The sequence below is a fragment of the Zonotrichia albicollis genome, chromosome 1 (assembly GCF_047830755.1).
Source record: "Zonotrichia albicollis isolate bZonAlb1 chromosome 1, bZonAlb1.hap1, whole genome shotgun sequence".
In the NCBI taxonomy this organism is placed as follows: domain Eukaryota; kingdom Metazoa; phylum Chordata; class Aves; order Passeriformes; family Passerellidae; genus Zonotrichia; species Zonotrichia albicollis.
In genome coordinates, this window is record NC_133819.1 from 47,522,134 (window position 1) to 47,539,478 (window position 17,345).

At 36.9% G+C, this 17,345-nt stretch overlaps 1 protein-coding gene across 3 annotated transcripts in view; it reads left to right on the top strand.

The window, feature by feature from the left end:
• Positions 1–14,615, top strand: part of SEPTIN7 (septin 7) — a 177,908-nt gene extending 163,293 nt beyond the window's left edge. For 2 of the 3 annotated variants that reach the window (XM_074540424.1, XM_014266259.3), the window contains exons 8-14: positions 653–749; positions 2,774–2,825; positions 3,726–3,851; positions 7,895–7,915; positions 10,181–10,316; positions 12,931–13,070; positions 13,593–14,615. In XM_074540424.1, coding sequence (XP_074396525.1) covers positions 653–749; positions 2,774–2,825; positions 3,726–3,851; positions 7,895–7,915; positions 10,181–10,316; positions 12,931–13,070; positions 13,593–13,632 — 612 coding nt within the window. In that variant the 3' untranslated portion in view covers positions 13,633–14,615. The remainder of the gene's footprint in view (positions 1–652; positions 750–2,773; positions 2,826–3,725; positions 3,852–7,894; positions 7,916–10,180; positions 10,317–12,930; positions 13,071–13,592) is intronic. The other variant, XM_005485867.3, reaches the window with a different exon arrangement.
• The last annotated feature ends 2,730 nt before the right edge of the window (positions 14,616–17,345 follow it).

A 17,345-nucleotide genomic window follows, 5' to 3' on the forward strand; every position in this document is an offset into this window, starting at 1 on the left:
CAGTAGCTGTAACAGCTTTTAAGAGCTTTTAAATTTTTTTGTTACTGGGGAAATCTAGGATAGATAAACACAAACAGGACAAAAAATGGAAGATGTTCTGGGACTAAGCCTAAAGAAGAGCAGAATAAAAGCAAAGACAAAAGTGCAAAATACTGAGCTTAGTACTGTGTCCCTTTCTGCCCCTGGAAGCTGCTCTTGGCTCCTTTGTTGCTTGTTACACTGGAAGCATTCTCAGTTCAGTTGAAAACAAGAACTTGATGTAGTTCTTTGCCAAACCTTTGAAAACTGGGTACAAGATCCAGTCAAAGTAACAGCCCTTGTAGCCAGTGGGTATATAACTTGGTAAATAATTGTGCAGTTACATAAATAGGAAATGGTTTGCCTCTTGCATAGCTTACTGAGTAACAGTAGTGTCTGCTGCTTAACTAGATTTACAGAATGCAGCAGCATAAGGAATTCAGGAGGAGTGTGTGTATATATAAGTCATTAAACTGGGCAGAGGTCAATAAACATCACTATTGTTGCACTTTTGGGTTAGCTGCATTGCAGTGTTACAGCACTGACCTAGCTTATGTTAAGTTGATACATGGGCATGCTTTCAGTATCTTTTGGCAGCAGATTTTGATTTTTAAAGTCATACTTTATCTTGTAGGACCGTTTACCTCTTGCTGTGGTAGGTAGTAATACGATCATTGAAGTCAATGGCAAGAGAGTTAGAGGAAGGCAGTACCCATGGGGTGTTGCAGAAGGTAAGGCTTTCTTGTGATTTTTTTTAATCCATTTAAAACTTACTAGACATGAGTCTGTATTTGAAATGTTTGAAATGCTTAATTTCAATGATCTTTTGAATATACCATTTTGTTATTTTGACAATATGGGAACAAGGTAAAGGTTTCAACATGTAACTTTGCTAGCAGATTTTTCTTGAAGCCTCAGTGAGAAATTGTCAAACCTGTAGTAATTTATTGCAGGTGATGATGTGACTTAAATTACAGTTGTTTTCTAGCTTTTTTACCTTAATTATCTTCATCTAAAACCTGTGTATTAAATTCTTCTTTCTAGAGCATTGACATTAATAATATTAATTTGATCAGTTCAATTGCTATAAATAAAATTTTTCCCAAAACATCTGAGTCTTAAGTACTGGGATGTAGCAACAGAAGGTTACCTGGTAATGAATAGAGTACTTTTTTAAAAAATTTGTTTAAAACTTACTTTCTACTGCTATAGAGACTTGAAGATAATTGCAGATTCTTCTGGCAGCCATTTCTGTGCTTTAATGCTGTTCATATATTTCAAATGCCACATGGCATGACTTGCACCATGCTCTGTAGTAAAACAATCACTATTAGACTGTTTTTCCATGATCATTGAGTTTTTTCCTTTGGTGTGCATGTATTGAATAAAGAGGAATTTCTTTTCTCTCACTATTTCTGCCTTCCAAGGGCAATGGACTATAAATTGGATGCAGTGTAAAACAGACAAAAAAAACCCAGCCAACAAGCAGTGTATGGACCAATATTTAAAAAGGAATGCTGCAGCACTTTGAAGTGTATGTCTGGCAGGAAATGAGGTTTGGCAGAAAGTAAAAACCAGCTGCATCAGAGAAGATCAAGCTTTATTTCAGGCTCTTCTGTTGGCATTTGGAGATGTGCAAAATTGTGCTGCTTTTCTTAATTTTAAAACAAATTTCTGAAAGGTTTCATGTTCACAGTGCTATGACTTTTGGAAAGGAAGAGCTAGCCTAACTAAAAGGAGCCTCTTGGAGTGGCTTTCAGTCTGTCAGGACAGAGATGATGCTTTTTTGGGAGTATGACTTCATGTACCATCTGAGCGGAATTTACCAGTCCGTGTAAAACCATGGAATAAAATAATGCAGGAGTGCAGATACAAGAATGAACACACAAAGTGGCAATGTTCTGCATTTTTCTGTAGGATTCACTGAATTTACTTGGGCTGTTTTAATTCCTTCGTCTTGGTTTTTTTCCCTCCTTGCCATGATAATGTCTGTTTTTACTTCAGAAGCACATTGGAAGCTGCCCTATTCCTTTCTTTTGTGTGTGATAAGAGCTTTGTGTGTTGCCTTCTCTATCTGCACATCTGAGAGTTCTGGAGTGTGCATTTTTCTCCAGTGTCATTTCATGATCTCTCAGGGAAATGCCACTCACAGCATCAGCCTCTTCTACTTCTGTGGGGTGATGGGCACAGTGGAATAGGTGGCATCTGTAATGACATCATAATGACAGCTGCCAGCTCACTCTTCCTCTGTAGGTTGGTTCATCAAATTCAGTACACAACCTTTGCTTCAGTAATGAAGAACTAAATCCATATTAAAATTAAAATAGAGACTTCTGCAGCTTATTGGGCAGGGACAAACAGGTTGAGGTTGTCATTTAAAGGTTTTTGGATATAGCTGGATCTAGACTGAAGTCTTCCCTTAGTGTCTGTTCCTTACACAACTGTGCTGTGAGGCAGCCAAAGGATGAAACAGTTAAACAAGCAAAATTGTGCTTTTGTTGTGGTAGCTTATTCTGCTGCACTGACTCAGAACAGTTTGCCAGTAAGGCTTAGGGGAGCATAGGAACTCTGCTAGTAAGACACATTATTATAGTTATGTTAATGCTTTCCTTCTGCTAACACACATGTTGTTTGAGTAAGGAAAGGCTGTGGGAGTAATTTGTTGTTGGAATGAATGTAAACGGGTGGCATTTTACCTCTGTGTAAAGCACAGATTTTGGTTGACATCTCAATAAAAGCTTACTTCTTCTTGCAGTTGAAAATGGTGAACACTGTGACTTCACAATTCTGAGGAACATGTTGATAAGGTGAGTAACTGATAGGTAACATTAAGTTTTCTGGTATATCTGAGAGATTGGAAAGTCATATATTGGAGAAAAATGAATTTGAGATAGTGAGTTCATACGAATTTCCATATTTTTTAAATTGTAAACAGTTATCTTACATTTTATGATAACTTGTTTAACCACATACTTAGCAAGCAGTGATGTTGATAGTGAATTTTTTGTGATTGCTTTTTCTGTTACTAGTCCAGAGGAGCCTGATTATCTCTTAGTGCTGATGTGTATGTAGTTGTAGGCATTTTCTAAAAACTTTAGCATTGAAAATTTACCTAAAACAAGACTGCCTGTGCTTTGTTATGTTAGGTGCTGAGTCCGGTGCTTCCAGCAGTCCACTACGTGACATCTGCTGTAAAAACTGTTAGTTTGATTCCTAAGCTTTGCTTTTCTCCTGGCTGACAATGGAAAATTATGAAAAGAAGTGAATTCTTTCAGCTTAGTCTTGAACTTAACATTTAGCTTTTGTAAAATTAAAAGATGGAAACCAGGAAGTTTTGGCTTGTTGTTTCTTGCCTGACATGCTTTTTCCTACCTACTACAGTAGTAATATACACTTTTCTTATCTGCCTGTCAAATTACCTGCAAGTTTATCCACAGAACTCAGACTTTCCAAAGACTGGTCCTGTAAGTTAGTGTTTGGGATATTGCAAGCTTTAGATAGTTTGGTGCAAAATAACCTGGTATTTCTGTGCCTCTGCTGTCTTGAGAGCTCCAGTTTAAGTGGTAGAGTAAAAACATTGTGAGAAATGGGACATTATTGGAGGGATATAATTTAATTCAAGTCAGTCTGCAAAATGAACAGGGACTGATTTTTCAGGTAGTATTTTGTATTTGTGCACTAAGCTGATAAATTACACTTATTGACAGAACTCATATGCAGGACCTGAAGGATGTTACTAACAATGTACATTATGAGAACTACAGAAGCAGAAAACTGGCAGCTGTTACATACAACGGTGTTGACAACAACAAAAATAAAGGGCAGCTAACAAAGTAAGTTCCTGTTAAGGCTGAATTGCACTTCAATCTTTTTACTTTCTTTATTTTTGGTTGGCTGGTTTTATGAATGTGTGGTGGTGTTTTGGGTTTCTTGGGGAGGGGTGCTGGTGGGTTTGTATGCATATAGCCTTCAGTCAGTTGTCTCTTTGCTGTGTTTGGAAAGAGCCTCTTGTTTACTTGTAATTTGGGGTTTTTTCCTCTTTCACTAAGATTGACACTACTTTCACTGAACATGCTAAATAGTAGATTCCGTTTTGAAGATAATTGTTACATTTACTCAGAGTTTTATTTCACTGATACTGCAAAGTTCTTATGCATTAATTTCTATTTTGGTTTATATGTTACTTGTGGAATTTTTGGTTCTTCTGCGTGAATGATCAATACTTTTGTGTCAGGGATGTTTTTGAGAAGAATGGGTTAATATTTATTTAGAAACTCTGAAAAAGCAGACTGGTACTGTTATCTTTGAAATGCTGCTCTAGCAACTCATATGGCTGCCTATCATGGCAGGGGAATTATTGCAACATCATTATCTCTTGTGAGAAGGGAGTTGCAATGCAGTGTTCGGTGGCTTTTGTAGCTGGTTTTTCAAACTCATTTTTATTACCTCTGACAAGAAGTTACTTGCCAACCAGATGAAGTTAGTCAAAGATTTAAAAGTAGGCTCTACTGTATACGGAATTGTATAATGCTATTTGAGAATAGCTACATTCAAATATTCTGCTCTGCATGTAGTAACTGCATCAACAGTAATTAGTGATTAAATAATTATTAATTAATGGTGCTCTTATTTAGTACTATATTTAAGTACAAATTTCTCAATCAAAATAGAGGGTACTGTTCTTTTCAGCTAATGGTATGCAAAGTTACAGCTGTTCTTCTTGAAAAAGATCCCTGAAAATAGTTGGAAATACCTGCTATTTGCACCCATATGACAGTTACAAAGCCATTTTTTACTAAAGAAATGTCTATTCTACACTCTCTTAATGCTTTAAAAGTTGTGAGGGAATGATTTAAATGGACATGATTTAGTTTCATCTAGTGTGAGTCTACATGAGACTTCCCTGCATGGCACTGACAAAAAATGTAATAGTTTATGTCAGTTATAGCAACTCTTCAGAAGTGTACTTGCACTTAAGCAGCGTTTCTAATGAGGTCAAGTCTTAAAAATACTAGTTTCCAAATATATGTGTCCATCACACTGTGGTTTCCTCTCACTGTCATGTTTCTGCCATCATGTTATTCCTGACTCGTAGCTCAAGGCTTCTGAGTGCACATAGCAAGTATGTCAGATGAACATGTAGTAATAGAAGTGCAGAAGAGAAAATCCTGCATTTTCTCCAGGACTCTAACTTGCTATTACTGTGCTTTTTACTGTATTATTATTTGCTATTACTGTACTGAAAAGTGAAACTTTCCCCCCCCCATTGTTATTTGGGATATCAAAGGAAGTTGTTTGCATTTTCCTGTGTGTGTTGTTAAATACTGGGGTTTCTTATATACCTTTCAAAATCTTAGTATGTTTTTCTTAGATTTTGGAAAATCTGAATTTTAGTGAAAGTACTTTTACCATTTTTGTTTTGTGCTTGCTTAGATTTGTGTTAGTCTCCACCTACAAACTCAGTCTGTTACCTCATCCATGTAAGAGGACTGGTTATTCTGCATTCTTAAAAATAACAACAGAATCACTATTTAAAATTATTTTTTGTTCCCATATTGCAGACACAGTAAGACGTTATTTTATACAAAAATACATCTATGAGTAGGTTTCAGAACTCTTTGTGACCTTCATTCACCCCTCCACCCCACTCAGTTTCTGATAGCATTCCTGATACTTCTTTTTGAGCCAGAACCTACATACACTACCAGGGTCTGGAATTACTTTGCTTTCTGAAGCATGCTCACTTTGCCTCTCCTGTCACTTCAGATCACTGTGCTGTCCCACCTGAATATTTCCAGGTGAATGTGCTTTCTGGAACTATTTTCTCCTTTAGAAATCTGTTGCTTGGAGCACTGCAGTACTGGAGCACAGAGATTAATAAATACAATTTATTTAATACATTTATAATTGGTGCTCTTTGCTATCAGGGTTTTTTTTGTTCAAGAGAATGAGTAAAAATTGCAGTTTGATTCAGCCACCTGAATCAAACTTATAAAGACTATTTTGAACATTTTGTAAGAGTTTGTTCCCCAGAGCACAGGGTGACTTAATAAGTAAATACATTAAATTCTTGAATGCATGCGCTGGTTATGAAGCAGATGATGCTATTTTTCTGTTTTTACCTTAACCATATGTTGAGTTGCAATTTTTGGGGTGTTTTTTTTTATGCTTTAACATGCATTTTTTACTTCAGTGTGGTTTTGTAGCTTTTGGTTTTTTAATCTAGTATAGTTGAAGCAGCATAGAAGGAATCTTCCTAATAACCATGTGCCTCCTGGAAACTGCTGCGGAGGAACAGATATTAACAGTTTATCTGTGCCTCCCCTTAGGAATTTTATGCTTGCCTGCTGGCCTTTTGAAAGCAGTGCCTGTGTCTCAAATTGGGGCAATATTGATTCTTGCATGGGAGACAGATCCTGTATCTCTGTGTGATAACAGAGACGTGCTCTGATGCTGTCTGGTGGTATTACAAGCATATGGTTAAACACAGAAACACCCCCTGGCTCTGGAAACTCCTAAGCTGCTGGTTTTTGAGATACTGGGGGGCAGACATACCAGGAGACATGCAGTGGTGTTTGTACTTTTCCAAAAGTATCTCCTGCTGGCAGCTGTTGGAGCTGTTGGACTGACCTTTTGTAGCTTTAAAACAGCTGTATTTTTATGATCCTAGCAGATCTCAGTTTTTCATGCAGCTGTTAACATATTTCTTTAGACAAAAATGCTCATGTGAAAACAAATAGAAGTGTGTGCTACAAGTTCTGATAATACTGTGCAGATTAATTGAAGCATTTTTCTGTCCAGTTAATAATCTTAACTCAGATTTGGTGAAACTTGACTGTTCTGTAAGTAACCTGTTAACTTAGGAGCAATCCAAAGCATGTATTTTTCATGGTTATGGAGGGTTTTTTTGTATTTTAGGTTTAGTCTGATTTGTCAAATTTTCAATATCATCCTAACCATTGAAAAAATAAAAATGTCAAGGTAGTCTTCACATATGTAGATAACTTGTCTCTAAATCATGTGGTAATGGTAGTTTCACATGTGTACTATGTGACATGTGAGAAAATTGGCATTTGCTCTGAAATTGAGTTGTTTTAATTAGAGAAATCTTTTTGGTTTGCTGTATGAAGCTGCTATCTCTAGTGAATTTAAAAGTAAAATCTTACTTTTATTGCGAGTCATACTGTACATCGTGAAGATGGGTCTTATCCAGGGTAACAAAAGACACAATGCTCGAGTCCCTGTGACTGCTAAGCCCGACCACTTCCATCTCCTCTTTGTTGGCGGGTTCTGTGGAACAGCGCAGTGCCCTGGAGCCCGTGTGGGAGCTCGGTGAGCCCAGAGCCCGTTTGCAGCCCCGGTTCCGCTGAGCCGGGCGCTGCTGCAGCGTCGCGGGGCCCGGGGAGGTGGCGCTGCCGCCGCTGAGACCCCTGGTGGCCGTGGGAGCCCAGTGCTCTTCCCGCAGTGTCCGAGCATTCCCGGCTGCTCCATACACGGCTCTCTGCTGGCTGACAAATTCTAACCCAGGTGGCATTGGTTTCCAAAAACTTGTATAGAGCACGTGGTGCTTGGTGTCACTAAAATATTTTAAAAGCATATATGTTGTAGGAAAACTGTTCCTGAAAGCATCTGCGCACATCAAACCTGCGTTAGTATTGACATGATGTAGTGATCAACTAACTGAATTTGAAATAAATATAACAAGCTTGAACTAACAATTTCTTCCTTTTAGTATGAAAAATTTGCTTTTGGGGGAGCACATAATTAGCTTTAGGAATCTAATAATATTGAATTTACTTTTTTAAATTATTGCTTTTTGGTTTTGTGGTTTTATTTAAGCATGCTAAGCTAAGCCTCTGTATTTTTTGTTTTTTAGATTTGACACAGTTGAAGGCATGTAAGTGGTGATTTAAATTTTTCCAAAAAACTTAAGACAAAAATTCTATAAGCACAAAAAGGATTTCACTGTTTGATGTTTAAAATTTAAAACAGATTCCTGGTATCCTGCTCTTGGCATTGTTTTTTCCACTAGCAGTTGGTTTCATTTTTTTTTTTCCTAAAGCTGTGCTACTGTAAATTTTAGGCATTTGTAAATGCTTACAGTGACAGATACCTCTGTAAAAACCCATCTCTTTAGAAACCTTTTGGCTCAGATTCAAGTCAAATTTGGTCAAATTTCAGAAATCAGTAGAAGTGCATAAATTATGGAATTCCCCCCATTTCTATCCATGACTGAGTCATCTTTATATAGATGCTTATAAGAATTAGTGGAATTTTTATCCTTACCTGTAAATTTACAATTCTTCATTGAATTGGGGATTTAGTAACTTCAGTAATTTCTGACCACGATTTTATCTCATTACCTGCTTGCAGAGATTCTACTTTGCACATATCTAGAATAATTTTTAATTTTTGCAGAATAACTTAGAGGACTGTTATTAGAGCATGTCCTCTGAAATCAGTTAAGTGTTTTACATCTTTGTTTAGTGGTTTGTGGGGGTTTTTTTCCCCTTCAGCTCTTTTTTTTTTGTTTGTGTCTCATTTTTTGTTTGTTTGTTTTTGTTTAAATGCTTGTGTCATTTTGTCCTGAAATAGAGAGTGATGTGCTTTTACCTGTGTCACATACTTAGGACCTAATAAAACCAGTTGTGACCTATGTTGTAAAGCTCTCAGCTGTAAATGCTCACCTGTCAGTTAATCTGATCTTCTGTGCAGACTGATTTATACCACTTTCTCAAATACAGCTTGCATGGCATCCCCATTGGATTTACTAAGTTTTCAATCAAAGGACAGTTCTGCACCCCTTTCAAGTTAAAACTGTAGCAATGATTCCTCAATATTTATTCTACTTTGTAGATTAATTTTTGAAGAGCAGATGCATTTGAGAGCTTTACATCTCTAGAATGAAATAGTATTGTTTTGACAGCTACTTAGCTTCCACAAGTACTGCTACTTACCTCTTCTTTCACTTCTTTAGTATTTTTCTGCATTATCTCACCTGTGTTTAACCATTAATTTTTCCTTGTGAAAGATTGCTAGCAGTTGGCCTTTTGAAGGACTAAAGTAAAAATTAAACTGAAGATGCATTTCAGCTCTGTATATTATACAGCATTTTACTCACAAGTCCAAGCATTGCAGCTATTAATTCAGATTTGGTTTAATATATAGATTAGATGTCCTCTGCTGATTGATTGTAACAATTCCAAATATAATCAGTTCTTCATTTTCACCAACACAATAGTTAAAACTTTGTCGTTTTAACCCTTAGATACTCAAAACTGAAATAAGAGGCCAATGATTTGGTTTGATTGCTCCTTGTGGAACAGCAGAGTCTTAACAAAACTCTGTAGTGATCATCACTAGATCTCAATCATCCTGTTTTATTCAATGTTTACAGTGAAATTTACTATTTAAAACCCATATCACCAGAACATGGATAGCAGGCTTATACAGCTTTAAAAAATCTGTACAATCCAGGAAAGTATACCATAAAGTATATGGAAAAAATTAAAAATAATGTACATTGTTTTTATACATTACATTTATTAATAGCTTTCTAAAGGAAAACCTTCCTACTGATACTTGAAATATTGATGTTCAGTTGCCCAGACCTTTTTTTCAAAGCTGATCTCTCTTTAAAACTATGACCAGAGCTTTCAACACAGTTGCAATGTTAAGTGTCTCTTTGGTCTCACTTGGGAACAATGAAGATTTAGAGAGAAAATAGAACTTTAGTCTGCAGTGCTCCTAATTTTCTTATTATGTCCATTATTTTTTTAATATATTTGAATTATGGGGCAGAAAAAGATGCTTGAAGATCACTTGGAAGACGCTAATTTTCTTTTTCTTGTTTTAACATTTCCTCTCTTCCCATGACCAGGTGGTTCTACATATAGAAAGTCAAGAGTTTCTGTTAACTTAAAAGTAGTATAAATCAATTGTACTGGGGGAGGAAAAGATATTGTATGAAATATCTTTTTGAGTAAAGCTTATCTAAACAGTTAATATAATAATGTAAATTGAATTTAAGCTAGCAGTGCCTACAGCAGTGTGTTTATGTTACTGCTTCAGCATTTTTATCTTGCTTTTTCCAGATGTCCAAATGTAACAGACAGAGAAAAAAGTTCTTACTAACTAACTGCTTCTTCTGGATTTATGGCAGGAGCCCATTGGCACAGATGGAGGAGGAAAGGAGGGAGCATGTAGCCAAAATGAAGAAAATGGAAATGGAAATGGAACAGGTGTTTGAGATGAAAGTCAAAGAAAAAGTTCAGAAACTGAAGGACTCTGAAGCTGAGGTAATCAAAATGTTTTAAACACCAATATAACTTGAGGCTGAACAAGTGTAGAGGTGGGACTTTTTGCCAAGACTTTGCAACATAATTGAATCCATAGTTTGTTAATATGTGTAAAGACAACACCATTCTTCTTCCTCAGCTTGTTGCCTTTGCTGGAATGGTATAAATCTAAACTTAAAATAGAGTTTAAGGTTCACATGCGTTCTATTTTTATTTTCAGTCATAGCATATTAAAATTTTACTCCATAACTTCCTTACCCTCTTCTTCTCCCTTTTCTTTGGAATATTTTGTGCTTATTCTTCCATATGATTTTAAAAGTTCTTGAGACTTTTATGGCTTACATAAGCTAATGCAATCATGATAATTTGTTGTGTGTATTGAAAAAGCATTTCAGGAATTGGACACAATGCCTATAGGGATCTCACCTAAATGAGAACTACTAGGCTAAGGAAGAGTCAGGGATTTGTTTTTCTCAGTGTTCTGGTACCATTTAAACAAATTTTATGGATACCCAACTCTAATTTCTGTCATCTCCAGATGAAGTCCTCACACTTGAAACCAGTTTTTTACAGGCTTCAAGGGGCTCTGAAAATGATCTTTTTAAGGGACTATTATAATTAGAAGTTTTACTTAAAACTTCTGAAGTGAAAGTAAAAAATTAAGTAATTTTTAAAGTTTTGGGAAAACAGTTTCTCGCAAGAAGCCTAATAGAGAAGTTCAGAACTGTCAAAGTTCCTTAAGAAAGTTTGTCTCCAAATTTGAGGAAAAATGAGGAAACTTGGAAGGGTAGTTGAAATGCTTGGCAGCCTAGGCTCTGTAAGGTGCCAAGGCATACTGCATCAAATGGAAAAAAATTAATCTAATTAATCTAGATTTTTTGGGTTTTTTTTTTTTTTTTTTGGTTGTTGTTGTTGTTGTTGTTTTTTTTTGTTTTTTTTGAGAACTGAATAGACAAGGATATGAATAGTAAGATATGCCAGCCAGCAGTTTGAGGATTTTAAAGCTATATGCTCTATCTGGATCATGGTTTTTGTAGCCACTTGATTTATCCTTTTTTCAATTTCTGTCTTGAATCTTTTTGAACCCTTTAATACTTCTGGTGTCCACATTTTCCTTGTTATGTGAAATACAAAAATACTTCTGGTTTTCATGTACTATCTCATGACTTTTTGACTGTATCCTGTGATACCAGTTTTTTATGTTCATTGCAGTTAATTCTTCTTTTTTCTTCACCATTCATGGCTTTGTAAGCTTCTGTTGTATTTGTGTAAATGTAGAAAAGTAGGCAACAGACAGTGCCATGTAAAAATGTGTAAAAGGAAATAGGTTTTCAAGGGCTGTGTAGAACGGGATTATGCAAGAGAATAAGGCAAGAGGGAGTTTTATATCACTTCCTCTGAAGTGTGGACTTCAGGTCAAGGGAGGGGATTCTACCCCTTTACTTCTCTGTGGTGAGATCCTGCCTGCAGGGCTGCATCAGCTCTGGGGTCCCATCATAGGAAGGACATGGGACTGTTGAGTCCAGAGGAGGCCACCAAGGCAATTAGAGGCATGGAGCAGCTCTTGCATGAGTGAAGGCCAAGAGAATTGGGATTGTTCAGCCTGGAAAAGAGGAGGCTTCATGGTGGCCTAATTGTGGCCTTCCAGTATTGAAGGGACCCAACAAGAAAGATGGAGAGGGATTATTTACAGGGGTATGGAGTGACAGGACAAGGGGAATGGCTCTAAACTGAAACTAAGTAGGTTTAGGTCAGATATTAGGAGAAAGTTCTTTATTATGAGAGTGATGAGGCACTGGAACAGGTTGTTCAGAGAAGTTGTAGGAACCCCAACCCTGGACATGCTCAAGGCCAGGCTGGATGGGATTTTGAGCATCCACGTCCCTGCCCCTTGGCAGAAGGGATGGAATTAAATGATCTTTAAGGTCCCTTCCAACCCAAACCATTCTATGACTTAATTAAAAAAAGCTCTATACCACATTAAAGCAATCATGTCTCCTGACAAGTATCTCCATCCTTACATACAACACATTTGATTATCAGTCTGTCCCATCAACTGGCAGGAGAGAATTTTTATTCTCTTTTGGAATGTAGACAATTCATTTTCTCAATAATACTAATTAATTTAATTAGTGATTAAATAATTCCACTTAATATTTTTTTCAAATAGATCCACAATCTAGTTAATGCTATAGGATGAAATCAATATTTTGGGGGTTTTTTCCTCCCACAGAAAGTCAAAGATGTTGCTCTTTTATGCCTTAGTGATACTCAATGCTCTGAAATTTGCTGCTTAGTGTTTGCATCAAATACCAAAGTATTTTTTAATTTCCTTTTATTTGCCAAACATAGCTGCTTACAAATTCTGTTTGTAAACTGAGCAGCATTTGGGGCATTTTCTGTTAACTGCAAAATGAAGCTGTGGGATTAGTAACCTTTTGGTTTTTGTTACTGGCTGTACCTATCACCTTAATGTTTTAGTCTGAGCTACTTTCTCTGAAGAAAAATAAAACACATAATTTTGTTGCATTAGTAAGTTTAGTTGTGATATTTGTTAGTTCCAGAAGTTGCTGTATTTTCTGCACTTACTGACCCTGTTCATAATCTCCTACAGCTGCAGCGACGCCATGAGCAAATGAAAAAGAATTTGGAGGCACAGCACAAAGAATTGGAGGAAAAGCGTCGTCAGTTTGAGGATGAGAAAGCAAACTGGGAGGCTCAACAACGTATTTTGGAACAACAGAATTCTTCCAGGTAAATTGGAGTCTTGTCCTGCAGTAAAAGCTCTGTAGCTTTCTGAGGCAGTAGTGGTCCATCCATGGTTGTAGACAACTATGGAGGTCTCACTTTAAAGCCAAGAAAAATCTTGAACTGCTTTTAGTTACAAATGACCATATTTCAGCGATAGTGGGAAAATTATTAGCTTCTAAAACAGGTTTTAACCTGCAAAAACATGGTACCTACACATAAATTTATCTATGTAAATAAACAAATGTTTATATTGATAGATTGCATCAGATTTCTGGGGGGATGAGGAATTAAAGTTCTGAGAATTAAAGTGTTTAATTCCTTCGGTCCTTGGGAGAGGAAATCTGGTGATAACTGCACTGCTTGATTCACATAGTACAAGTACTGTGTACTCAGTAAGTTTCATCCACTGTGTTATAACCAGTAAAAGCCTTATTAAAATGCCTGTTTTAAAAGGTCTATATTTTTTTTTTAAAAAACAGAACTTAAAAGCATTATTTAACAAACTTTTTTTTAATGTCATTTTAGAACCTTGGAAAAGAATAAGAAGAAAGGGAAGATATTTTAAATGCATCATTTTGACCACCAGTTATGTATTAGTTGCCAATATGCCAGCCTGGACATCAGTGTTTGTTGGATCCGTTTGACCAATTTTGCACCAGTCGTATCCATAGTAATGGATTTAACAGCATGACAAATTTTTGTTAATTTTGATGGAGAATGAGATGCCTTGAATTGTCTAGGGTGTTGTGTACTTGGAAAAATAACAGCTCTAAGTACCTTTTTTCATTCTTTTTTTTTTTTTAAACAGGTGTCATTTTAATGCAAAAGAAAACATTTTACTGTTGTACAATCATGTTCTGGTGGTTTAACGGTTTACAGGATATCAAAAAATGCAGGACTCTAGACGGTTTTTAGTGAGGATAAATTGCCATAATATGATGCAAACAATGCTTCTCTATTATTATAATAAAAATTCCATTCAGTGCAGCATATACAATAATGTAATTTAGTCTAACACAGTTGACCCTATTTTTGACACTTCCATTGTTTAAAAGGACACATGGAAAAACAAAAGTTGTAAGCTTACAGTGCACCTAAGCTTTTTATAACAACCCTTTTATGTTTTGGATTCTTTAAATATATGCTATTCTCATTTAGTAACTTCTTTAGCCAGAAGGATCTCATTACTGCTTCATTTTTTGTAATAACATTTAATTTAGATATTTTTCCATATATTGGCCCTCCTAAATAGAATATAGCTTCTTTCATATGGTAGGAACCAGTGAGTAAAACTTTCCTTTAACTCCCTTTTTACATTTTATGGTAAGTAGCAGGAAAACGCATTTATAGGTCATTTCTAGGCAAAATTGTGGAGTTAACTACCAACCTGTTTCTACCTGTGTGCAGTCTTTCTTTATTTTACTAGAAATGGGAATATGGCCTCGAGAAAAACATCACCATTTTGCATTTAGCTGTATTCATATACTGCATTTCTGTATTTTTGTTTGTATTGTAAAAAGTTACATAATAAACAATGTTGTGATGTAACACGCTGCTTTGTCAGGAGTTGAACAGCTGAGTACTTCTCTGGAAATGTGTGAACTTTCTCTCTGATTACCTGTGCCTTTTATTTCATCTGAGGAATCAGTTTAAGATGTAGAAAATACCATTTTCCATGGCCATACTGTGAACTGGCTAAACAAGGATCTTTCTGTCATGCCCAGGAGAGGGCACCAAGTGCCTGCACACTCTGTGCTGGGTCCTACCAGCTCCCCTTCTGGCAGTCCTGCTTTTCCTGCTGTCCTTACTGCCTTCTGCAAGCTTTTAGGAGGATCTGGTGGATGGGTGGGAAACAAAACATTTGTAAGTTGTTAAAAATTGATGGGGATTTCTTATGTCTATTTGACTATGGAATAATGAAGAATATCTCATTTTTTTGCAGCGTTCCCTGTATTATCCCTGTTATCACTCTGTTTCTGCTCATTTTTTACATGAATTATGATTACAGAAATATGATTTATTCAGCTAGCTTCTCAAAGAAATTGCATTTTCAGTAGCCTGCATGAAGGCCTCCTTGTAACTCCTTTCAGATATTCTGCCTGTATTTTTCAGAGAAGACACTGAGTATCAGTAAGTGGACATTTCTTTCCCTTGCAAGTAAATAGAATTGCAAAATCTGGTCTGTGATGAGTCTCAGAGGATGTACGCTGCCTGCATCTGCCCCTCAAGTTTCATTTTAATTCAGTAAATTGAATAATTTAATAACAAGGCAACAGTTACCATATAGGACAGAATTCTGAACTGCTTTTTGGACTCACCAAAACTGAGGATGCACTCTATGTGGGTATATGCTGGTACTTTAGCATCCCTATTGCTCTGCAGTAGAGATGTCATTCATCAGGAAACTTGGTTTCACTGTGCTGGTCATCATTCTCCTCACTGTTACACTCTGGCCTCTCACACACACTCAGGGTGATCAGAAACTTGTGTAAGCTTGTTACATCTCCTGTATTAATCATAGAATCATGGAATAGTTTGGGTTGGAAGGGTTCTCTAAGTTTAGTTCCAGCTCCCACATCATGGATAGGGACACCTTCCACTATACCAGGTTGCTCAAAACCCCATCCAGCCTGGCCTTGAACACTGCCAGGGATGGAGCATCCACAGCTCCTCTAGGCAATGTAATTATTACACAGCCTTTGCACTTGTATATGTGTTTGGATTTCTCTTCTGAAGTATTGACCTTTTGGGGAAGACTTCCATCACTTCAGCTGTTTTTTTAAATGCTTTGGCTTTTCATGGTGAGTTTGGGCTTTTGTATTAAAAAAGTAAAATTGAGAATGATGTGTGAACCTCTGCAACAGTAGCTGTGTAGCCAGTACAAAATCTGTAAGCTAAAGAAGCACTATGAGTCAGCCCAGGTTTGTATTTTTTTTTCTTCCACTGACAAATCATTTAAATGTGTTATTTCTGCAAAGCCAAAACTCATTTCACTTGCTAATGTCTGGGTACTAAAATTTCCCTGAAGTAGTGTCAGAACTCTGAGCACGTGCAGCAGAGGTTTTGTGGTGTTTTTGAGGATCAGCCAGAAACCTGTTGTATCCAGGTGCCACTGGATAGTACTGGACTTGTCTCCTGTTTCTTTTTTAAAGTGTGCAGGAAACACCACCTACTCTGCAGAGGCACAGGACAAGAGCTGTTAAGGAGCAGTTCTGAGCATCTGTTGGGTGTTTCTGTACCAGGACTTGCTCCAATAACACAGTCCCAGGTAGCTGTGGGGCTGGAAATTTTGCTGCTTTCATGTGAGAATGAAGATCTCCATTCAGCTTAGTGTATGTTCTGTGAAAGAGGTAGTGAGGGTGAAAAAATAATCCTGTTCCTGCCAAATGTGGCACTGCAAACAGCCCTGTTGAAGGTGCAATTGCAACTTAAATATGGGGGATAGGTATATTCCATTTTAGATAGATATAGGTGGGAAAATGCATTTATATTTTTATATATGAAGAATTGAGTAAAGACTGCAAACTTGGGATTTTCTTCTGGTATAAAGTACATTCCCACATTGAGTAGCTTATCTGGTTGACTGCAATGGAGATTCAGCATCCTGAGTATCAGGATGCTGAAATTGCTGCTTCCAGCATGAAACAAAGTTTTGAGAGAGTGATGTAGTTCTTTTGGCTCTCCCTGCAGTTTTCCCATTTGATAGGCAGTGAGCTGCTGATGCCCTGACTCCTTGAAAGGCCACATGTTGGACATCTTTGATTCGGGTGACACCAGAGTACTCTTGTGGTCAGGCTGCCAAAACCATTCCTCAGTTGGGCACCTCAGGGAATGAGGCAAATCTACATTTCCCCTTCATAATTTCCACAGTAGCTTAAGAGATTCTTAATTGTTAAAGGATTGCGTTTGTCTTCATTGATTCAAGAAACCCCTCAATGTGATTTAAACATAAATGGCTTAAAATAATGCTTTCAAAGGTTTCAATACAGATAAATCAGGTTTCAATACAGATAAATATAGGTGTCAAGAATTGGGCTGGATCCCTGGCTCATGCTTTGACAATAAGCAGAAAGTGTAGCTGAAGTTGTGGAGCAAGCCAATACATGGAGGGTTCATTTTCCTGTCTGTACAGCGTTGTCAGGCTGATTTTTCTGAGGGTGGTGAGGGTAGGCTGTGTTAGTGCCCAAGGAAAGCATGTACTTTTCCCTGCAGACTACCTGATGAGGTTGTTTTTGCACACAGTTCTTGGGTTTCCAAGCCTCTCTCAATGCTGCTGAT